This window comes from Drosophila tropicalis, unplaced genomic scaffold (assembly GCF_018151085.1).
Source record: "Drosophila tropicalis isolate 14030-0801.00 unplaced genomic scaffold, ASM1815108v1 contig_845, whole genome shotgun sequence".
Lineage (NCBI taxonomy): Eukaryota > Metazoa > Arthropoda > Insecta > Diptera > Drosophilidae > Drosophila > Drosophila tropicalis.
In genome coordinates this window covers 1,591,270-1,613,204 of record NW_027173338.1, presented here as the reverse complement: position 1 = coordinate 1,613,204, position 21,935 = coordinate 1,591,270, and the positions used below count along the sequence as shown (strand labels likewise).

General features: G+C 34.8%; 7 protein-coding genes across 7 annotated transcripts in view; 4 read left to right on the top strand and 3 right to left on the bottom strand.

Annotated features, from left to right (window-relative positions):
• The window catches only part of CenG1A (Centaurin-gamma-1A), a 67,338-nt gene that overhangs the window by 2,776 nt on the left and 42,627 nt on the right, over positions 1-21,935 (top strand).
• On the bottom strand, positions 4,591-5,822 carry LOC137580655 (uncharacterized). The gene is made up of 3 exons (XM_068294768.1): positions 5,683-5,822; positions 5,189-5,458; positions 4,591-4,883 (listed from the first exon to the last, which is right to left on the bottom strand). Exons 1-3 carry the CDS (start codon positions 5,719-5,721, stop codon positions 4,650-4,652), a joined length of 543 nt encoding a protein of 180 aa, XP_068150869.1. The 5' UTR covers positions 5,722-5,822; the 3' UTR covers positions 4,591-4,649.
• On the bottom strand, positions 6,962-7,947 carry LOC137580652 (uncharacterized). Its single transcript, XM_068294764.1, has 2 exons — positions 7,841-7,947; positions 6,962-7,767 (listed from the first exon to the last, which is right to left on the bottom strand). The coding sequence occupies exons 1-2, from the start codon at positions 7,914-7,916 to the stop codon at positions 7,115-7,117; spliced, it is 729 nt and encodes a 242-aa protein (XP_068150865.1). The 5' UTR covers positions 7,917-7,947; the 3' UTR covers positions 6,962-7,114.
• LOC137580649 (uncharacterized) lies at positions 8,473-9,465 on the bottom strand. Its single transcript, XM_068294761.1, has 2 exons — positions 9,315-9,465; positions 8,473-9,242 (listed from the first exon to the last, which is right to left on the bottom strand). Exons 1-2 carry the CDS (start codon positions 9,382-9,384, stop codon positions 8,536-8,538), a joined length of 777 nt encoding a protein of 258 aa, XP_068150862.1. The 5' UTR covers positions 9,385-9,465; the 3' UTR covers positions 8,473-8,535.
• On the top strand, positions 11,418-12,506 carry LOC137580645 (uncharacterized). Its single transcript, XM_068294756.1, has 3 exons — positions 11,418-11,536; positions 11,604-11,769; positions 11,837-12,506. The coding sequence occupies exons 1-3, from the start codon at positions 11,431-11,433 to the stop codon at positions 12,426-12,428; spliced, it is 864 nt and encodes a 287-aa protein (XP_068150857.1). The 5' UTR covers positions 11,418-11,430; the 3' UTR covers positions 12,429-12,506.
• Positions 12,622-13,686, top strand: LOC137580642 (uncharacterized). The gene is made up of 2 exons (XM_068294753.1): positions 12,622-12,801; positions 12,877-13,686. Exons 1-2 carry the CDS (start codon positions 12,654-12,656, stop codon positions 13,623-13,625), a joined length of 897 nt encoding a protein of 298 aa, XP_068150854.1. The 5' UTR covers positions 12,622-12,653; the 3' UTR covers positions 13,626-13,686.
• On the top strand, positions 13,834-14,742 carry LOC137580650 (uncharacterized). Its single transcript, XM_068294762.1, has 2 exons — positions 13,834-14,071; positions 14,129-14,742. Exons 1-2 carry the CDS (start codon positions 13,866-13,868, stop codon positions 14,679-14,681), a joined length of 759 nt encoding a protein of 252 aa, XP_068150863.1. The 5' UTR covers positions 13,834-13,865; the 3' UTR covers positions 14,682-14,742.

Below are 21,935 nucleotides of genomic sequence, written 5' to 3'. Positions count from 1 at the left end.
TCTCATACTCCCTGTTGCTCTCTCCCTCTCTGCCTCCTGTGTGTGTGTGTGCAAGGCATGAAATTTGATGCTCGCCTTCTTCTTCGTTGTCATCATCATCCTCTCTCTGCCACCAAAAAAATAAAAAAATCCGTACATATGTATGTACTACCCCAGTTTTAATAAGAATGAACAACTTTTAGATACCCTATAAGCGTCCATTTCTCATCCATAATCAATTAGAAATTGCTATTTGACTATTTTGAGTGTTCTAATTGGATTAGAGTCCAATTTGCCAAGGACCTTCAGCATAGTGTGATCTTTCGATTCGAAATGTCAGGTAAATTGGTCAACCTTTAACCTGGATTACCTGGATCTTTCGTTCTTAACATTCCTACAATTTAAACGAAAATAACAACATTTTTCCGGAGGGAATTTTCGGCCTAAAAAATTGAGTAATTTTCTAGAGAACCATTTTGTCAGTTTAACGAAAAACGTGAAATTCGATTTGAAATATCCATATTTCAGGGGTGCCCAGACCCTCCAGACTTTTTTGGCAAATTGACAAATATTTCATCATAATTTATGTTTAGTTTTTTTGGCATTGTTCTCCATACTCAATGAGGCATTTACCCTAAAATGCTTATGTAGTATAAAAAGGATAATTAATAGATAACAAACTACTAATCTCGAAGGAAAAGTAAATCCAAATTATTGTTAATACCAGCAATTTGATGAAATTTTATCACAATTATACAAAAGTATATAAATTCTTGGTCTACTTGTTGCACTCAATCTAAAAGATATTGATATACCCATTCAGTTTGTGGATTGTGCAGGGTGTGAAAACTGAAACCGTTCACAAAATACGAAACCCAAAAAACCGGTTCTAAAATGCTTTATTAGAAAATCTGTCGACAACAACAACAACAAAATGTAAACAAAATTGTTGTTGGATCTGTGTTTGTTGTTGATTCTTGTTCATTCTGTCTATTTCGTTCCGTTCTGTTCTGTTCTGTTCACCTTATCGTTCAAACCAGAATACAAAAAAAAAAAAAAAAATTCACAAATACAAGAGATGGAGCAGAAGCCCATAAACCGTTTTATTTTCCTTTTATTTATACATATTTTTTTTTGCACGCGACTTTCTTATTGGCATTGACCTGAAAGAGTGTCAGCCGGTGTGGTGAAGGAGGAGGAGGAGGAGTGATTGGGGAATCGGTCACCGATGAAGATGGATGATGTCTATTGAAAGTTCAAATAACGGAGCATAATAATAATTACATATGTATACAAGAATCTATTCAAGAGGTCAAGGTGTCTATCTCTCCCTCTCCCTCTCCCTCTCTTTTAGTCTGTCTATTTTGGAATGAACTAAAAAAAATCTGTAAACAAAAATATTCTTTTCATAAAGTTCAATGGTAGATAAATATTTACATATACAAATTCTTTAGCAAATACTTAGTTATTTTTAAAACATTTTATTGTTTATTATCAGCTCCATGTGTAGTATTAAATTAGCATATCGAGAGTCAATAATCAACACTTTGTATTGATTAGTTTTATAGTATTACAAATATATTTTAGGGTTCTTCTTTTAACATCAATTTACTGGTCAATCCAATTTCTGGAGAGATTAGACTTCTTTTATAAGTGGCTCAGAAGTGACTTGGTAACAAACACCTTCAAAAAGGTAAGAAATTCGGCCTAATGGTCTTGGCCTACAAGAAACACAATAGAAACTATTGATTTGCCCGTAAAAAGATATCATAACTCTATAAGGCATATTTATATGATTTTGATGGATCATAAAAAAATACATAGAAACGAATGAATGTTTGTATGTACATATGTTAAACAATTCTTTCAACAAGCGAACTTTGAAATAAATTCTATGTATTTTAAAGATGATATTCGTCATCATCGATCCAAGAAGCTGTCATTTTGGCAGTTTTTGTTTCAATAAAATAACCAATACATTGCCAGATATAATGAATTTTTGTCTACCTAGGCAAAACAATGAGTCAATTTAAAAATTTGTATTTAATTAATATTATTTATGAAAAGAACTGCTACAAAAAAATGCTTTAGCAACAATTTTGGAATTTTCTTTGAGCGGTTTAGTTGGAATATACATGTTTTAAAGATTTTTTCGAGAACTCCCGATCGAAACTAAATCACGAATCAAAACTTTAGACTCTAGAATCATGGATATAAAACAGATAAGCTAAGGAAAATAGTTTTTAGTTTTTATTTTTTTACAGCTAAATATTAAATTTTAAATAGAAACTACAAAAAAATTCTCTCACATATGGGTTGAATTTTTTTAAATTTAGAGAATTCTCAAATTTGGTTTTTCACTTTTCTTTCACTAAATCTTAAAGTAAACAAATGTATGTAAGCACTTAGCTTTGAACATTTATAACAAATTGATAAATTAATGGTTATTTTAGTTTCCACTAATAACCGCTATTCAAAACGAGTTAACCTTACAAGCTAATAAAAATACATACATATACATTTATATATGTATCTTTGTAGATAGATGTAGTAATAGACCGAACATCAATATCAGCGTAGCAACAACAACAACAAAAGCAACAAAAAAATTGAAACGCTAACGGCAAAAATGAATTTCCAAAAACAAATTTCCTTTCTGTTATCTGTGGCGATTGCCCTCCTGCTCCTCCTTCTGTTTCATCCCATTAAAGCATTTGCAATTAGCCTCATCGACTTTATTTTGCAATACTCTATAGAACAGAACAGGTATATTCATTTTGTAGACAACAAATTTGAATTATGAATTGAATGATTATTATATATATTTGGTAAAGATATTCTCAATTCGTCTAGAAAGATTTTCTCAATATTGCAAACGATACACTTTTTAGAACTTGTTTTAAAATTTTTTTATTTACTATATTCATCTTTACTATATACATATTTACTATGTATGTACATACATAAATATGGCAGTTGCAATTCTTAAAAGATTAAGTTCAGATTAGTTTCAAAATGATTTATATTAACCCTGCATTTGTGTTATGAGAAAATACGTTTTCTTAAATTAGAAATTACTTAAAACACCTTTTTTATTCTTTGAAACACTAAAATCTACCCAATTAGGATTTTTATTGAAGAGTATTTGCTTATTTGTCTACATTTTCAATAATTTGCTATCTCATCATCTGCCGCCTGTTCTATTCAGTTTTATAATCTCATTCTGGGTCTTTAGTCTTTTTTTTTTTACGCTTATCTCACTTGCTTAATGTGTCTGTTGTGTCTATGTATATTGTGCTGGCCGGCATGCGTTTGGGGGCAAGCTTATATTTATTTATTTAACATTAAAAATTGTACAATAATATTGACAAAGGGACTTTTAAGTATATTTATATTTGTTTTGACTACTATTCACACATTCATATACATATGCACGACATTCGGAAGTAGGAGCAATTATGGTTAGTCAGTGGCGTAGTGGACTGCTCAAAAGGGGGTAACACTCTCACTTTTCACTTTCTCAGTACAACGCTAAACACACATTCTAAACGCTGAGCTAAAAGAAAAACTTTATTACTGTTACTTTTAACAAGTCAATTTCTATATATACTGCTGGCATTTACAAAAGCAAGTTTCCGGTACTGGAAACATCAAAAATACAGTAGCAAAAATTCTGAATAGTCAATGGTTAAAAAAATAAAAGCTAAATGAATATGAATTCTTAATCAGTTTTATAATTGGTTCATTAACACAAGTTAACAGCTGTTAATAACTCATCGATGAGGGGGGTTTTGCAACAATGGACCAGATCGATCTGATCTCTGGCTTCTAATGTTTCTCCGGAATTGACGAGGAATCATTTTCAGATTACTTTCATTTACTTCCTACCCCCTTTTCGACCATGTTTTTCGAGCTGTTGTTGAAGTGGGGATTGTCTGTCGATACGCTTGAGAGTGTGGTAACATGGAAATATCAACAAATACAAATGAAAGAGTCAAGAGACACAGACCCTAGAGGGGGCCAGAAGCAAAGATGGGGGGCAATTGCAAATATCAAGCGACAACGACACATGTGCAACAAAAACGACGCTGGCAGAGCTGAAGGCATGCGTGTCCATCGTCTAACCATGCTGCCTCTACATCTCTTCCCTTGTTCTCCCCCTACCTCTTCCTTTTTCACCCATCTCCCCAAGCACCTTTGTTTATTTTTAACACAAATTGCATTAAAAATACCTTCTGCACTTTGCTTTTTTGCAAACAACAGAAAATTAGTTGCAAATCAACAAAAAATAATAAAAAAGAACAATAAACCGAAAGAGAACCTAAATAAACTTTTCAACAAAAAGAAATGCAAAACATTTCGATAAACAAAAACAAAAAAAAAAAAAAAAAACTGTTTGCACTTAAGCAAAATTAAGTCATCATCATGCCAAACCAAATTTGGAAAACATTTTTTGAATGAATCATCATCGTATTGTTGTGACAGCTAAATAAGAAATTTATCATATTGCTTTGACTTATATGGTGGATTAACTGTAACTGATGCTACATACATACATATATATCCGCTCATGAACGTCAAAAAGAAAATGAAGACAAAAAAGAAAAGACATTTAATAACAAAATTTTATAAATGGGTTTTTATTTTGGTTATGGATAATTATATATCAATTAGTTTTTGGACAATGCATTTGCATGTTGCTTTTCTCTTTCAATGTAATCATCAAATGCTTTACCCACTACTTTCCCACTAACCTTGGCCATTTTCCAAAAATAGCTAGATACATCGGTGAGAAAACTTTTGGTAATCTCTTTTAATTTATCATCAGTCAATAGGGCCTGATATTCCACATTGCTAAGACCCGTCTCGGCCTCACGGTTCACTAATAATGGTGATTTACTAAACTGCAAATAAGTTAAAGCAGATTAATTAAAGATCACGAAAAGTTACTTACAAGATGTCTTTTAAGACTAATTAGTTCAAATTCGTTACTTCGATTTGGTTTCTAATCTGAAAGGCTTGAAACACCTTAAAAGGGGATATATTCACCTAGAAAGGATTTCATCTTTCTTCATTTCTCTCTTTTTCAGATACTTTAGGCATTTTTCATAAAAAATTTAAGCAGATAAAGTCACTTTTATTTAGTAGCGAAACGATTGACCTTTGTTGTTATGCTATGCAACTTAATCTCTTAGAAACCACTACTTACCTCCTCAAATATACTCAGCCACATTTCATCCTTTTTCTCTAGCTCATTGACAGCAATAGCTTCATTTAGACGCGTTATATAGAGTTGTATATCCTGTGCTCTCTTCATTTGTGGATTCAATTTGGCTCCAACTTGGCTAAAGTAAGAAATTTGTGCACGAAATAGAGAATTCAATAGGCTGATTGTCTCATTTCGAGCCTCTGCCACCAGTTCTTTTTGCAGGTCATCATTTAATAGAGGTGCATTTGTTGTTGGTGCTGCTACAAGTGTCTACCATAAAATATAAATATAAATTGTTTACTTCACATCAAACATTTCGTTCATTAATAACAAAACTACAAGTAAAATTTTAAAACATCACAAAAAAACTTGTAGCGTTGACAATTAAACTTTGTTTTTTGTTTTATCATTTTATCAATTGTTTTTTTTCTTGTTTTTTAACTAATGCCGAATGTTTTTGATAATAGAACAGGTGTTTCCCACTGATTACTTACCTGAACTAGAACACTTAGTAAAATGAAATATTTTAGCATTATTTTTAGCGTCAATTGTGCTTGCTTGGACTGATGTTTAATTCAAACTGATCAGAAATTAAAAAAAAATTGATTTCATTGCCAGTGATAGAGCCGAGATGATACTCTTCTAGGGACTGCCAGCTGATAAGCCAATGTGAAGGTTTTAATGTTTCAAAAAAAAAGTTCTCAACTTGTGAGGCGAGACGTTTTTTTTTTTTTTTGGAGATTGTCTTAGATGATTTATTGCGTCGTAGATGACTGCAAAATTAATATTTTTACTTTTTATGGCACGTTTTCATATGGTGAGAGTGAAATTGATCCGAAATAAACCTATTTTCAAGGTCACAGATCTGGCTGCGGGGGTTAAAATTTGGTTTGGTCTTATCACATGCTACAAACTTGCCATTCCATGACATAAAACTAAACATGTACAAACAATTTGCACAGCAGTAATTGGCCTAATTAACGTGGTGCAATCGATTGGCATAAAGTCGGTTAACTAAGGGGCTTAAGTTAAGACCAATTTGGCTCCATAACACTTTGTTAAAGTCAGGAAAAATAGATTAGATTACATCTAGACTCCTTGTATATTGATTTTTTCTTTGAAATTGAGTAAGTTATTTTGCAGTTAATTTTTATATTTTTATTAATTTAATTTTTAAATTTTGATGAAATTTGATCTATTTGATGATTTGAAATATAAATTAAATTCATTAATGGAAATAAAATTTAAGATTAGAATCATATTAATTAATTTGAGTTAGCTTTGCAGGAGTTTCACATAATATTCAAATTTATACCCAAATATTATCAAACCACTATAATACTAGGCGAATTTTAAAAAAAATTTCAAAATCTTTCGAGATCTTTTTACGCAGATCTTAGCAGTGTTCACGAACCATTTCTGAGTCGCCTTGCACCGAAAAGTATGCTGCACAATTTTGTCTGCTATGCAGTTCATTATTTCTATAGAAAGATGCTAAAAAGTATGCAACGATTTTGAAGCACGTTAAGCAAATGAACAAATTTTAATTGAATGGTTTTTAATCCAGTACCTTTGAAATCTACCCAAAATAAACAAAATTTCCTGAAAAAAGTGGTACTGGATTAAGACGAAAAATAATCCGATTTAAAAAATAAACAAACTCAAGTTGTATTAACTAATCAAACTTGTCACGGGAAATGTGATTGTAAACCTCTAATCGACGTGCTAATCTCTATGATTAGATTAAAGCTTCTCATTTATGAGTATTTTGAATTTTGCACATGGATCGTTGGTGGTTGTTTTATGGTCAAAACGTTTTTTTTTATATATATGTACATACATTGTTGGACTTATAAATGATTGATTAGAAACTATATTTAACTTTAGGAATTTCACAGTTGATTTTATGGGGGCGGCGAACAAATCTTACAGATTTGTAAGTAGTCCCAAGATGTCGGATAGGGAACGTCCATCAATTAGATTATTGCACATGGGCGTAACAAGTTCATTGATATAGTTGGCAAGCCAATCCGTGTTATCATTGATGGACAATGTAATGAACTCTTCGATGATTTGGTTCAATTTGTTGTTAAATATGCGGTATTTCGATAGATTCTCAATTTCGGAGACCACCTTGCCAACTTTCACATAAACATTTATACTCTTTACTGACAACTCTCCACTGATGACGCCCAACGAATAACTGATGCGTCCCGATATGTTCAGATCCTCTAGAGCCAAAAAGGCACCACCTTCACGTTCCAGACGATATCCACTACCGACATCAGCCTTATATTGAGTAGTCAAATTCAAGCTGGGGAAATTCAATTCGTAATCGATGCGGCTCAAAATCAAATTGGTTTTCATGACAACAATATCATAAGCGCTGAGTCCTTCCAATGTAAAATCTTGAACCTCGCCATTGGCGCTCAATTCTCCAGTGCTGAATGAGAATTGCCTTTGCTCCAGTTTCAGAGGCGATACAACTGGAATGTTATGCTTCTCCGAACCATTTTCCATTACAATTTTCAGGGCTTCCAAACCATCCACAATATTGCTTGAAACCGAACGTTCTTGAGCTAAAAAAATATAAATATTTGTTTTTTTAAAAAAGGATTTTTTGATGAGAAATTTTTAAGTCAAAGGACTTACCTGCCAAAGATTCGGCTACCTCGGCACCATGGCAGCTGGCCAGCAAAGCAATCAAAAAGACGGCAAGGAACTTCATTTTTACTTTGGAACTTGTTCACTCAACGAAATGAAACTACTATATAATCCAGCGAAAGTGGTGTGTCTTATATAGCCAAATGTTTAGGTGAGATAATGTATCTCTAATAACTTTTATTTATATATATGGTTTCGGTAGCTTTAATCGGCCTTTAATTTCATGAATGTTTTATGTCTGATAAGAAATAGTATAAGCTAGATTAGGCAACAAAAAACTCAAGTGGCTACAATAAATACAATAAACATATAAAGATCTTTTACGTTTCGCCGATCAATGAGTGTTGAGTTGTAAAATTCTCAAGTTGAATCTTGTAATTTTGATTTAATAATGAACGAAACATAAATTGATGTTTGTCTATATCAATTGTGAAGAGAACTTGTTTTAAGAGTAGCGAAAACTTGAAAATGTATTCAATTTAAGCCAATTGCCTATTGATGGAAAAACCCAAAGATAATTCCAATTTACCACTTAACTTAGTGATGGAACTATCAATGGGTAAAAATATTTGTCAATGAATTACCAAACCCAAGAAACCACCCAACACAATGAAATATAATTCTTTTTTTTTTTTTTTCAAAATGTCAAAATTAAAACAGCTTTAATCGGGAAAGTTTTTGAATTACCACTCGAATTCTGGAGGAATGCAAACTTCCTTCTCACCACCCTCACCACCCGAGCCGCTGATGATTTCAGCAATGCTGACCTCCTCCAGGATATTGTTAACAGCGGGCACAGCAATAGCCTCAATGGTCTCTGTGATCAAATCCTCGTTCTCATTGATGGCCAATTCAACAGCTTCGGCCAGATAGACGTTCATCTTCTCGTTAACATTACCATCACCCAAGATACCCTCAATTTCGGAATCAACCTCACCAATGTGAGTGCGAACCTCAAGAGATTTCAGTGAAAGTTTGCCCGACAGCATACCCAAACTGTATTTCAAAGTACCCCAGATAACCATATCCTTGATGGCAAATTTGGCATGACCGGCACCGATCAAGTTAATGGTGAAACCGTATTTCTTAAGCAAAACTTCCAAATCGTATTGGGTATCAACATTGACATCACGGAAGGTGAATTTGTAGGTGACCTTGCTGGTCAGAGCATTGACCTTCATCTCATCAATATCGAATTCGTTCAAACCATTTAGACGGAAATGATCAACGGTACCCTTAACCTTCAGAGCAGATGTATCGATATCGACATCCTTGTGATCGATTCTAAGGGGGGCCAATGGTGGAATACCCAGACCGGCAAAACCACAAGGCATTTGCTCCTGAATGCCCTCAATCAGATCCACAACTGTGCTCGAGATGGACATGGAGTCTGAAATCAATAACAAAATTTCAAGATAAGAATTTTAGTTATCGCGCTCTCCCAATCTCTATCTCAACTCACCGATGGGCTCGCCCACGGAGGCAGCATTGCTGATAGCCACAAGGGCAAAGAGAGCCACAAAGATTTTCATTATTATTGCTTTTTTGACTTGAGTGTCCTATTACTGATCGCAGAACCAACAGTATTTATACTACTCAATCGTTTCATTCGACACCTGCCTTTTATAGACCCGATAAGAGCAGCGATTTTCTTTGATTAGCTTTTGTGTAGCAGGAGGAGGTATTTCGAACAACTTTTTACGACTGTCTTCTTATCTCGTTTAAATGTTTTTTAGTGGCAATTTTTTTTTTAATTTGCACGATATAGATCTAGCTGACGTCTCCCCCAGGAAGTGGCTAAAGATGTGCGCTTGTTGGGGTTTAATATTGAATTTTTCTGGAAAAAACAAGGGAGCAAAGCTCAATTGCATATAATGGAAATTTTCTTTCAAGTCCCTGTCTAAGCCATTTCAGATTAGATCAGACTTTAGTTTTTATGACTTGAATTGCAAGTGTTTATCTAAAAGATTGTTTGGATTTTGATTTACAATCCGATTTAAAGTTATGAAAAGCCCCCCATTCAAGTTTTATGATTGATTTGATTAACACCTGACATTTGAGTGATTTATTTTAAGGATTTGGTTTAATAGTAATATTTTTAAGGGGAATATGAAATGCTCTATTGTATGCTAATTTGTGTTTCACCATTTTTTTCTCGATAGTTTGATATACTTTCTTAGTCTTGATTTTGAAGTTTAGAAAATTTTTTTCTCGTCGCGTTAGGAAGAGTTTGGTTAAATTACTATCAAATTCAGAATAGCTCTTCTTCAAAATAAATACCTAAACAAAAAGGCAAGGAAAATGATAGATTTACAATCTGATCAATTTTAAAATATACCCAAATTGGAATTGGCGATATTCATATCGTTTGGCAAGTTTTAAAAACATTCTCTGACGTCAAATTTTTTGTAGAGATGTATGTTTGATGTTCGGACAAATCGGTCAAATATAAGTAGAAAAATAAATCCCAATAAGTTAACGATTAGATCACTATAAAATTTGTGGCTAAAAATGAAGGTGTTATCACAAAAATGTTTGTTTGTTTGATTAACAATCAGATTTGCAGTAAAAAAAAACCGTCCACCTGGCCAATTCTTTTTTAACACCTGTTGCTCTCAGTGAATTATTTAAAGGATTTTCAGAGAATACAAAATGCTCTACATTGGTAATGCTTTAAAATCAAGATTCTAAATCTTGCAATCAATAACAAAACAAGGTTTTACACTTGTCTTGCGTATTCCTAATGAAGTTTATTATTAAAAAATATAATTCACATCGAAATTGCCTTTAACAGCTGTTTTCGTAACAGTGTTTTAAAGTGTCAATATAAAAAAAGTATTGTTACTAATACTTATATTAAAATCTTAATTTATTGGAAACAAAAAATTTGCTCTATTATTCTGCCCGCTGTGTGAAAGGGAACTCGTACATTTTTAATTCTAATCTAACCTAGTCCAACAAACTTACTGATATACCATCAGATTTAAAACCCTTACAATTACAATTAAGGGTAAATGATGCTCAAACTTAATTCAGTTACTAACTTGAGCAATTGACTCTTAATTGGGCAGAGTAGATTTCAACACCTGCGACGCATGTTTATTTTTTACTTTAAACTCGATTGTTATTGATTTGCCTATGTCCCACTTCTGTTTCGCAATGATAAGTTGTATATTACGCTAAATCGTTAACCCAATCGTTGGGCAATTGGCCAAAAGATTAGATCAATAATATAGAAACAATAGCCACTTGTGTGTGGGCCAACAAGTGTTTTGCACTCCTGGTAAGGAAGCGGGTACAATTCTTCTCTACCCCCTCGATGAATTGGCTTATCGGTTTTTCTTTTTGTGTTTGGTTTTTTTTTTTTAATTGCATTCTTGCCAAGCTAAAATAGAACTTTTGGCGAGGAGGAGACCCGCATCATAAATAATCGTATTGGGTGCTAATCAAAAACGCTTTTACAGATTACCACTTAAATATATTGAGTGGTTGGTAAATCTACGTCTGTTTGGTTTAACTAAAAACGGCTATAAAAGGCGCTGACTTAAGTTAATTTCAACAGCTATCAAAGTCTAACAATGAGAGCTTTCGTTTATGTTTTTGTGGCCCTTTTTGCCTGTGTGGCGGCCTACGATGTTGAATTCTTGAGCGAGGAGCAATGGAATCGCCTGGTGGAAACCAATCGTAAGTGGGGGAGTGGAAGGGTGAAAGGGAAAATAGGCAACAATTAATAAAAATTATTATTTTACAGCTGCTCAGCCTGATACTCAAGGCTTGATTCTTAACTCTCAAGCCAAGAAGGCAGTGAAGAACCTAATGGCCCAATTGCCCTGCGGTTGGCCCGAATATGGTATCCCACCTCTAGCCCCTTATACCAATGTTGATCTTCAGATCCATTTGGCTCAATCTGTGGTCGAGTATGTCCCTTAAGTAAATTAATTTGCTCTTTGCTGATTTTAATGCCATTTGCATTTTACTTCTTAGTTCTTTGCTGCAATTCTTGCGTTTCCGTTTCGATGGCTTAGAGGAAATGGAGATCAAGAAATTGAAGGTCAGCTATACGTTCAGCAAAAAGGTTCAATTCAGTTTCAATTTCAAAGAATTGAAAGCTACCTCTCATTTTTTGAACACTGATACCTTCATCGATTTCCTTAAGCAATTGGGTCTGTCAGTGCGATATGAGAGCTCTGGTCCATTGTCCTTCAAGCTGGAGAATCTCTCGATTCAGGGCTCATTCAAGTACAAGATGCCCTTCATCTTTGGTTCAATTAAGATCTATAAATTTGAATGTATTGTCGGTCTGGGAGGTGTCACTTCTAACATTGGTGGCGTCATGGGCAACGGTCGCATCAATGAGTTTATCAACGACATTATTGACTATGAAGTGCCAGCCTTCATTAATGGTAATCAGAAGACAATTAGTGCTAAAATTGAAGAGATCTTTGTCCCCTTGGTGAATACTAAACTCAAGGGTCATAAGATTTGGTATTTGTTTAGCCTATTGGCCAGTTCGACCAGAACTTGTAATCCCACTCCGGCTCCTTGGCTAGCCATTGAACCAGTTAAGCAGCATTGATTTACCAAAAAATGGAGCTTAATAATTGTCAATAAAGCAAAACATATATAAATAAATCTACTTGACGATCTATAAAAAGTATTTAATTACCTATTGGCTACCCTATCTGTCAGGTATTAGCCACTTGTCTTATCTTGCCCGTGGGGGCCTATAAAAACAGCTACCCATACGTGAAAATTATTCAGTAGCAAAGTGTTGTACGTACGATTCAATCATCCACTCAACATGCGTTTCCTGATAGTCTTAGCCAGTCTTGTGGCAATATGTGCCGCCATACCCAATGTTCAGAACATACAAGAGCGTCTGCGTCAATTTGCGGACAAGAATGGTGACATTGAGCTTTTTGCCGAACCGGAAGAGGGTGTGGTTGATGGTAAACGAATTAGATAACATTACTGCTTAGATTGTGACATTTACCCTGATTTTCGTTCTCTCTCTCACTAATTAGTTGCTCCCCAGTTTATTGTATCCTGGCAGGCACGTCGTTTCATTCGCAAACTTCAAAAGCAAATGGAATGCGGCTGGCCTCAGTATGGTATTCCAGCTTTGGCTCCCCTTCGTGTGGAAGAGGCCAACTTGGATTTCAAGCGTGGCATTTTCGAGACCATAAACCATGTGTTCCGTTTGAAGATCGCTGGTTTGGATGATTTCGCAATTAAGAAGTTCAAATTGAACATTATCACATCCAAGGTCACTTTCGATTTCCTCTTCTCGAACATTGATACCACCGCACAGAAATATGATACCGATACTCTGATCGATGCTTTGCGCCAGTTGGGTCTCTCTGTGGAATATGAGGGAGCTGGAGAAATTCTTTTCGATTTGATTAACTTGCGCATTGCTGGCACTTTGAAATACAAATTGCCCATGCTGTGGGGTTCGGCCAAGATAACCTCATTGAAGACAACCATCTCCTTGGAATCTGTTGAATCTGATATTACCGGTTTCATGGGCAATGGCAAGATCAATCGCGCCATCAATCGTCAATTGGAGAATCTGCTCGTTAAGGGTATTAATGATAATCAGCAAACTATTTCCGATACCATTGAGGATACTTTGGTGCCACGTGTTAACAAAATGCTTAAGGGCAAGGACTTTTGGACTGTTGTCGATTTGATTCTGTCGAGCAGCGAGGGTGAGAGTGAAGATGATCCAATTGTTGTGGATTGTGTACCAGCTGCCGATCCCTGGGCCTAAAATGGGGGTTAAACCACCAAAAACTTTGCAAGTAATAAAGCTTGAAACAGAATTTTCATAATTGACCAATAGACATTTTTATAGTACACTTTTAGGAGCTAAAAGTGGCCTTATTTGAAAGCTAAGCCAAATCTTATCTTTAGCCATTAGCTTAAGTGGTTTATTTAATCGTGCAGATGTGTAAAAAGTTTGTTTCACATACCAATAGATTAGTTCATTTTCAAACGTTTCTGTGCCAACATGCGTGCAACAATTAGTATTTTCCTTTTGGCCCTGTTCTGCTGCTGTTCCTGGAGTTCGGCCAAGCTCTTTGACGATGAGTTACGCGAATTAACCGAATTTCTACGCCTACAAATGCGTTGTGGCTATTCCGATAGAGGCGTACCAATTCTAGCTCCCGCCCAAGCAGCCTATAGGGAGATTAATACCAAAACTGATAATTTTGGGTAAAACCGTTCAACTTCCGCTTTATTACTTGATCTAATTTTGCATTACTTTTACAGCTGTCAAGGAAATTTTACTGATTTGCTTGTGGAAGGTCTGGATAGTTTTGATTTTGCAAGATTGGAATGGAATAATATTTTGCATACCATTAAATTTGATATTAATTTTGCCAAGTTGGATGTGACTAGTGCCAATTATAAGCTCGATCTACTGGGTCGCCTCTTTGGAGCAGATCTATCCCTCTGGGGTGATGGTGAATTTGCTTTAAAACTTACCAACTTCCGGGGAGTTGGCAGTTTTGTAATCCGCCCCAATTCATTGACAAGTGGTGTACATATCAAGAGTTGGAAAGTAGATTGGTCAGTGGGTGAGGTTTCATCTCAGACCACAGGAATTATGAATAGCCGTGTTTACTCTAAATTTGTCAATGCTTTCGTGAAGGATTATTTGGAACTTTTGATTAATGATAATCCCACCGAGATATCACAATTCATGGAAGACTTGATTGTGCCCTCTGTAAACGAGGTACTTGAATATATCAGCTGGTATGAGATTACAGCTATCATATTGGGTTTAGCCGATGGCATACTACCTGTTGAGCCCATTTGTTAGACCAGGTGTTTAAAAACTTTACAAAAAATTATGACTCAATGCAAATAAACGAAGAAAGGTATTTTTCTTTTACAGTTTCTTTCTGCTTTCTAGTTATAATCAAATTATATTTAATTTTTGTTTTTTTGATAAGATTTTGGTGTATTTATATGTCATCAAGGTTTCAATTTATGGCATTTGGAATTGGGATTTCTAATCGTTTTGACCATAAATTATGGTCATAATAATTGCTTATAGTTTTTGCTGTATTGTGGATAGGAAGCTGAGACCCATAATCGGATTTGCAGCAAATGCCACAACGATTGAAACAGGGAGAGAGTGAGTAAGAGAGAGAAACGATTGCCAGCAGGACATCTCAATTCAGAAAACCTAAGCACGAGCCCTAGCCCAGCATGTGGTCAACGGGTGGTCCTTGTGTATTTGGTCTAACACTTTCTAGCCTCAGATTTGCGAGTGGTTTTTACTTTTGGTTTTGATTTTGTTGTTAAGAACTGGCAGATGTTTTGTGCACTCTCTTGGTTTTACTTTTTTTTGTTAGAAAAATCTTTTTTAATGTCATCATTTGTTGTTAATTAGTGCAAAACTCTCGCTTCTCCACTCGTCATCCTTTTGGAAAAGATTATACTCCTCCTCTCTCTTTCTTTCTCTCTCTCCGTTCAAGAAGATTTTCAAATTCGTTTTGGCTCATTTCATTTGCAATTTATGAGACATTTGTCTTGTTTCTGTTGGCTGGCCTTTCTATTCTTTCACCTTGCAGCAGTCAGTACCTTTTGAAATTGTCATAATGCAAAAAATGAAACACAGCCGGTCGAATGTCTGAACGGTTTGATCAGTCGAGTACGTGCTTCTCATACTTCTCTCAATCCTGCTGTGCTGTGCGCTGGTATGGTGTATCCATCCATTGTTTTCTTGTTTTAAGTTTTATGACCTACCGGACAGTCATAGGCTGTTTGTTTTGTCTATACTATATAGAGGGAACATATATGTATATATATATATATATGTATATATACAATTCTTGTATTGTCCCCGTTTTGGAAGCGTCCTTGTGGCTTGCTTTGCACACCTCTTCTCTACTTATTGCCAGTATCCATTTGTTGACATTTACGATGGCCCAAGAAAAAAAGTCATTAAATCTTAACTAGACTTTCGCTTTTTTTCTAGAATTGGATTCTTTTACTCACATCCTCTGCCTGGGGGCTTCGTTTGTTTGGCCTAGTTTGATTAACCTCGATTTTATGTATGACCACAGAGTTGCTTAAAGTGTGTAGAAAAACTCATTTTGCATATGTCGAGTGGCTCATTGGGTGGTTGCCCTACCCTGTTGGGGGTAGACAGTGGACAAAAGATCGCTTTGTTTTGCACAAATAATGAAAAGTACTTACACTCTAACCTGAATGTAAGAACACAGAAAACGTGACAGAGATTTCCCAAGTACTTGCATACGGTTAAGGAAAAAAAACCCATAGATAAAGGAAAATGTCGTAAAACGTTAAGAAAAGGAAGGAATGGTATTCCTATAAATTCTATAAATGTTGCAATAAAATGTTATGGCTTTTGAAACTATTGGAAAACCATCAGTATTCAAGTTTTTGGTTTATTACAGTTTCAATTAATGTAATAATAGTTTTTTATAATGGTATTTGATTTCAATTATAAATTTCCAAACAATAGGAATTGGAAGACTGTATATTAAAGGAGAGTTTCGAATGTTTCAAAATAGACAAAGAATTTTAATACTTTTGTTAGAGAGCTAGTTAAAATTTCTCTGCTAAAGTTTTTAATCGAATTTTCAGATCGACATGAAATATAATTAGGTTTCAGAGTGTTAATGTACACGAAGTTATTCACTGAACGAAAGTTTTTGTTTTCAACTTTGAAAGTTTCAAAAGTTCTAAAAGTTCTAAAAATAGTCTTATATTAAGAACTTACTTCTAATTACATACACTTTTAATATCATTTAGATGAAATAAGATTAAAAGGTATTTTTAGTTATAATTAACAAAAAAGTCTTTTACTTCTAAAAATGTAATAGGAATAAATAATTTCTAGTTTGTTTGAAGCATTTTCAAGGGATAGAGTGCTGAGAGTGTTGTACTTTTCGTATTCATTATGCCCGCAATCGCATTTCTATGAAAGTTTGCCAACTTGGGTTTCATTCCCGCTCTTTCGAGGGAAACCCAGCAAAAGGGGAAAACTTAATTGCCTTGCGGTTTGTTTTAAAGCCTGTCAATGCTTTTGCTTTCCTTTTACCATCTTTTTTGTTTCTTGCCAATGCATGGAGGAAGCCATGCCAGCGGGGCTAATTGAAAAACCGACGGTATAAGCCTTTGCTTTTGCCGTTGGCTTTTCCTTTTCTTTGCCGTACCCCATGTTCCTTTTTTAAATGTTTTGCTTGCTCGCAAAGTGCTGCATACTTTAAGGCACTCCTAAAAGGGGTTAATTTAATATTTATGCGCTGAATTATTAAATAGTGGAATTAGGGTTCATTAGGCATCTAGAAAGACAGCCAGATGGAAATAAATCTAAAGTTGGCAAAAAATAGATAAGGAAAAGTGGATCGCGAAGATATGGTCCTTTTGTCGAATCAAAGGTAACTTGGTTCTTGTTTTCCTTGTTGCGCATTAAATGAAATTTTAATTTGAAACGTAGTAACATACGATAGATGGCCCCCTTCTTTGCTTCCCCTTCTGCTTAGCAATTGTCTCGGCTAAGTCAACGGTGAAGGATTCAAATGGGAGTAAGCAAAAGGATCTGCTGTAATTGAGCAGCGCAATTTACTTTCGAAAAAAATCGCACGCGAAGAAAAGGTGCGTTGTCCTGTAAATGAACAGCCGCTACCAAATTTATATATATATACAAAGACAATAAGAAGGAAAATAGAATAAAACGAAAGGATGCAAGGATGCTGTGCCTTACTTTTCCTCTTTTATTTTTTTCAATTAAGGTTGACATGTTGCTGCTCCTTCCCTCCATTCCTCTCTTGTGCTCATCATGAAATTTGTTTTATGCGCCAAGTCAAGCTGAAAATTGCGCATTTGCCGAGGAAGTTGAGACACGGTGCTTAGGGTTGGGCCTGTCTCTCTGTAAAGTTTAGTGTAACAGGATTACATTCTCGACAGCTTGCATGCGATAGGTGGTATATCTATCTCCTGCCTGCATCGTCTGCAACCTGGCTTATCTCAAGTCGCAGAGCCTGTCCCAGTCACAGCCATCACCTCTGTGACCCGACACTTTTCAATACGAAGCTAGAAATCAATCAATTTGTTGCTCTGCTGGTTCGTCTAATTGAGAAATTCCTCGTCTCTGGTGTCCGGAGGGGAAATTGCCACTAGAAAGCTTCTGCAAACAAGTGAAAAATTGAATGTAAGAAATTGAAAGGTGATAAATAACATTCAAAAGTTGTATATCAGACAGAACATTCTAAAAAAGGGATTATTGAATTTCATTCTTCAGATGGAAAACATTTAGATTATATATTCATTGGCTGAGGTAAATCAGCATTTGTAACCATTTAAGGATTCTTTAAAATTTGATTAACTTCAAAAAAGTTTTAATTATTGATAGATCTTTAACTTTCAATCTTCTTTACCAAATTACTTATTGGCTAAGACTAGCTGGATAGATACATATTTATCATCCAATTACTGCTTCAAAAATAATCCATTATTGATTTTCGTCTTTTCATTAGCTTGCCCACATTTACCGCTAATCAAAGGATAATATATATTTACAGGAATCTGCTGGTATTTCAATACTTAAAGTCTCATCTAACGGGCCCACATGTGTCGCTCGTTTCGTGCATTTCATATGGATCAATCAATCAATCATTTAATCCTTTCTCCAATATTGAATTCAATATGACTTATTAGCCTTTTGACAGCTGTCAAACCACTTGCAGTTGGTCGGCAAACTGACGACGAATATATGAAGACAATCAGCAATGTGCACGTCGTATACACAAATGTAATTCGGAAACTTTTTCTTTACTCCCATTAGCATGACAATAACGCTTTACAAATCTCCAAAAATGGGACAGATGTCTTAGAAGACGAAGAAGAAAAAAAAACATATATATATAAAGAACATCTTGTACGATTTGATGTGACACTTTTGTCAAATGTTTACACCTTTAACCCCTTAACCCAGTGTATAGGGGTTACGACCCTTTTATTTGGCCTTGGCCTTGTCTCCTCTATGTACCAAAAAACAATGTGCAGAAAATGCAATCTACTCTGAATTGTTTGTGAATGTTTTTGTTAATTTTATGTTTAATTAGTGCCATTTGTTTGGATTTTATGGGCTTAGCCCAGTGTAAAAAAAAAGAAAAAGAAAAACGATGAGCATAAGAAGGAATATTGATTCTAAGGATTAAGGAAATTCATTTGATGAAATGTTCGTCTAGATTTATAGTTGGATTAAAAACTAAAAAGGAGTTTAGAGGTTGCCGAGATGATCTATATAATAGCAGAGGATTCAAAAAATATACATATGTATGTACTTAAATTGGTTTAAACTTCCTTAATTTTGTGATAAAAATTCCAAAACTTACAAAAAGTTACAAAGTTTTTTTCAGATTAATCTATGTACAATAATCTAATCAAAGAAATATAGTTCTAGATTGTTATCCCTTAAAGGTTAATGTTTGTAAATTTTTTCACCTACTTCATCTTGAACAATATACTCCAAAATAAATCCAAAAACCAGATTTTTGCTGATATTAAGCAATTTAAAGAAAGATACAGCCTGAAAATATTATTGAGGAAAACCTCAATAAATTCTTTTATTGAGAAACCATTTCAATTATTATCCGAGAATAAAAATTACCATAAATTTTTTAATTCCCAGCAAGAAACCACAATGAAATTAAGTTATAGTCGCTTGTCAGCAACTTTGGCAACAGAACCTAACACGACCTAAACCGTAACCATGTCCCAAAAAAAAAAAAAAAAAACCCTAATCCATTCTCAAATCATTCATCAAAATTATGTCTAATCATGCAGCGGCTGATATAAAAAAAAAGGAGAAAAATAGAAACTGTAAATGCTAATGAAAATCAATGCCAAAAAGTCTAGAAAAACCGCCAAGAAGAAGGGGCGCATGTGCAGCTGCCAAGATGATGTCGAATAGACTGAAGAGAACGACTATGAAAGGGAAATAGACATGAAGCTGTCATGTTTTTGGGCAAACATAAGTATATTTTCAGTAGACCGACCGCAGTTTCAGTATATTTTTTTTTTTTTTTTGACAGACAACAATTACACAAGAGTTTTCTTCTGCCACGTCATTCTGGCTCTCGTCATATTTTCCTTGCGGCTGCCTTCTTAGCTGATTTGCATTTTTAATCTCATAAGGATGCTGTTGTATGCAACCAAGCATTGTCCTGCAGGATGCACGTACCTATGACAGGATTTTAGTTTTTTTTTTTTTTACCTCACCTCAAGCTGGAAAGAAGAAAAAAAATCAGCCCCCTGATTTTGAGACAGTCAGTCACTCACTTACTCACACTCGCTCCCTGACTCTAGACTCAGTTGATCTACATATGTTCTAATCCTGGATTTGTAACACGCCACAGAGCCCAAAACGCAGACTGTCTTAAGACGCCACCCTGTGTCTGTCGGAGATCGTCTTGTCGGTGCCTGACTGTCTGTCAGTTACGCTTGAATAATTGCCCGTAATTAAAGTTCCTTCCCGTGAATTGAGAGGATACCCAAAAATATTTCGTAGCTTTCCATGAACATCATGTTGTTGGGCTTAGAGAGTCAAGCGGAATTTTTTTCTTTTACCCAATTTCTAATGTTTGCTGACAGTTTAATGCACGCAAAAGGATGCTGCTTGCATCTTGGGATATCATTTATGATAAAGATAGAATTACAATATTGATTAAATGTTGGCACAACTCATCCAGGTAACCCACAATATAAAAAGGAAGCAAGAATATTTAATATTGTTAATTTATATACGTGTAGCTTCAATTTTGAAGGTACAAAAATTCCCATTTACAATAATCCGAAATCCTTTGATATTTAGGAAATAGTCCGCAATGTAAAACAAATAGTTCATTGCTTCGTTATAACAATTTAAGTTATATCGTTAGTTAGGGTCTAAAAACAACCAGCTAAACTTTTTGTGAACTCTTCGATAAGATCCACTTTATAAGATAAACCTTGTTGTCTCGGATTATAACCAAGTTTTCATGTTCAAAAACTGTTTTCCATGAATTGATTTTACTTCATTCAGTAGTTTTGAATATTTCGCACCCCACACTTAATGCCATTTTTTTTTTGTTTTGCGTTTGGCACATTCAATTTTCTGTCTATTGGATGATTAATGAAATTTTCCATGCTTTTTGCCTGCCAACTGAATGAGTTCACTTTCATTGACCATTGAGAAGTAGCATTAATGGCTCAGAAATGTTTCTCATCAAAGAAGTCGAGCAGTTGGATATATTTTGCGGTTATCCTGCCACTCCATTCATTAGTTACTTGCAGAAACTCATCATTAGCCATGAACTCTGCACTCTGCGCTAGATGATTAATGATCTGCGGCTACCTTTTTCATTGGGATGCTCCTGTTGGGCGCCTGCGTGTAGATCTCAAGTGCAACAGGGCTACGGATCGACTACTGAACCGTTACGAATAAATCAAAACCGCAAATTGATTGGGTTTTGATGACACATCATATAAGCGACAAGATATTAGTGGTTTTTTCTCTTCTTTGTGATCTTTTATCTCGATCATTTTTTATATAGATTCTTTATCATTGTGCTCTCATCTAAAAAATTACTTTCACATAATTTGTGTTGTCTTTTTTGAGGAAAAATGAAAGAAAGAGGGAGGACGGCGGAGATCGATCTGTTTTTTTTTTCGATCTGTTCTTTCTTTTGCCCTCTCAAAATCTTTGATTTATTTCTTTTCATTCTATTGTCGTCATGAAGATCGTTTACTGTGTCTTGAGTGAAGCGTAATCGGATCAGATATGCTTTATTCAAGAATAATACAAAAAACATTTTCCATTGAAGCGTATGTTTCTTAGCCGTTTTGCGTAATGGAAACTTTTTTTCATCTCCCCTGTGACAAAGTAAAGTTAAACTGTAGCAGTAGTTATCTGATCGAGAAGAGAAGGCTAAAAACCGCAACCACAGAAGTTACATATCTTCTGAGATTACGGCGATGATCAAAAGTAAAAATAGAAAAGCGATATTTTCTTCAAATCGGCTCTTCTCTACTAGGTCTATGATGTTGTTGCTGTGTG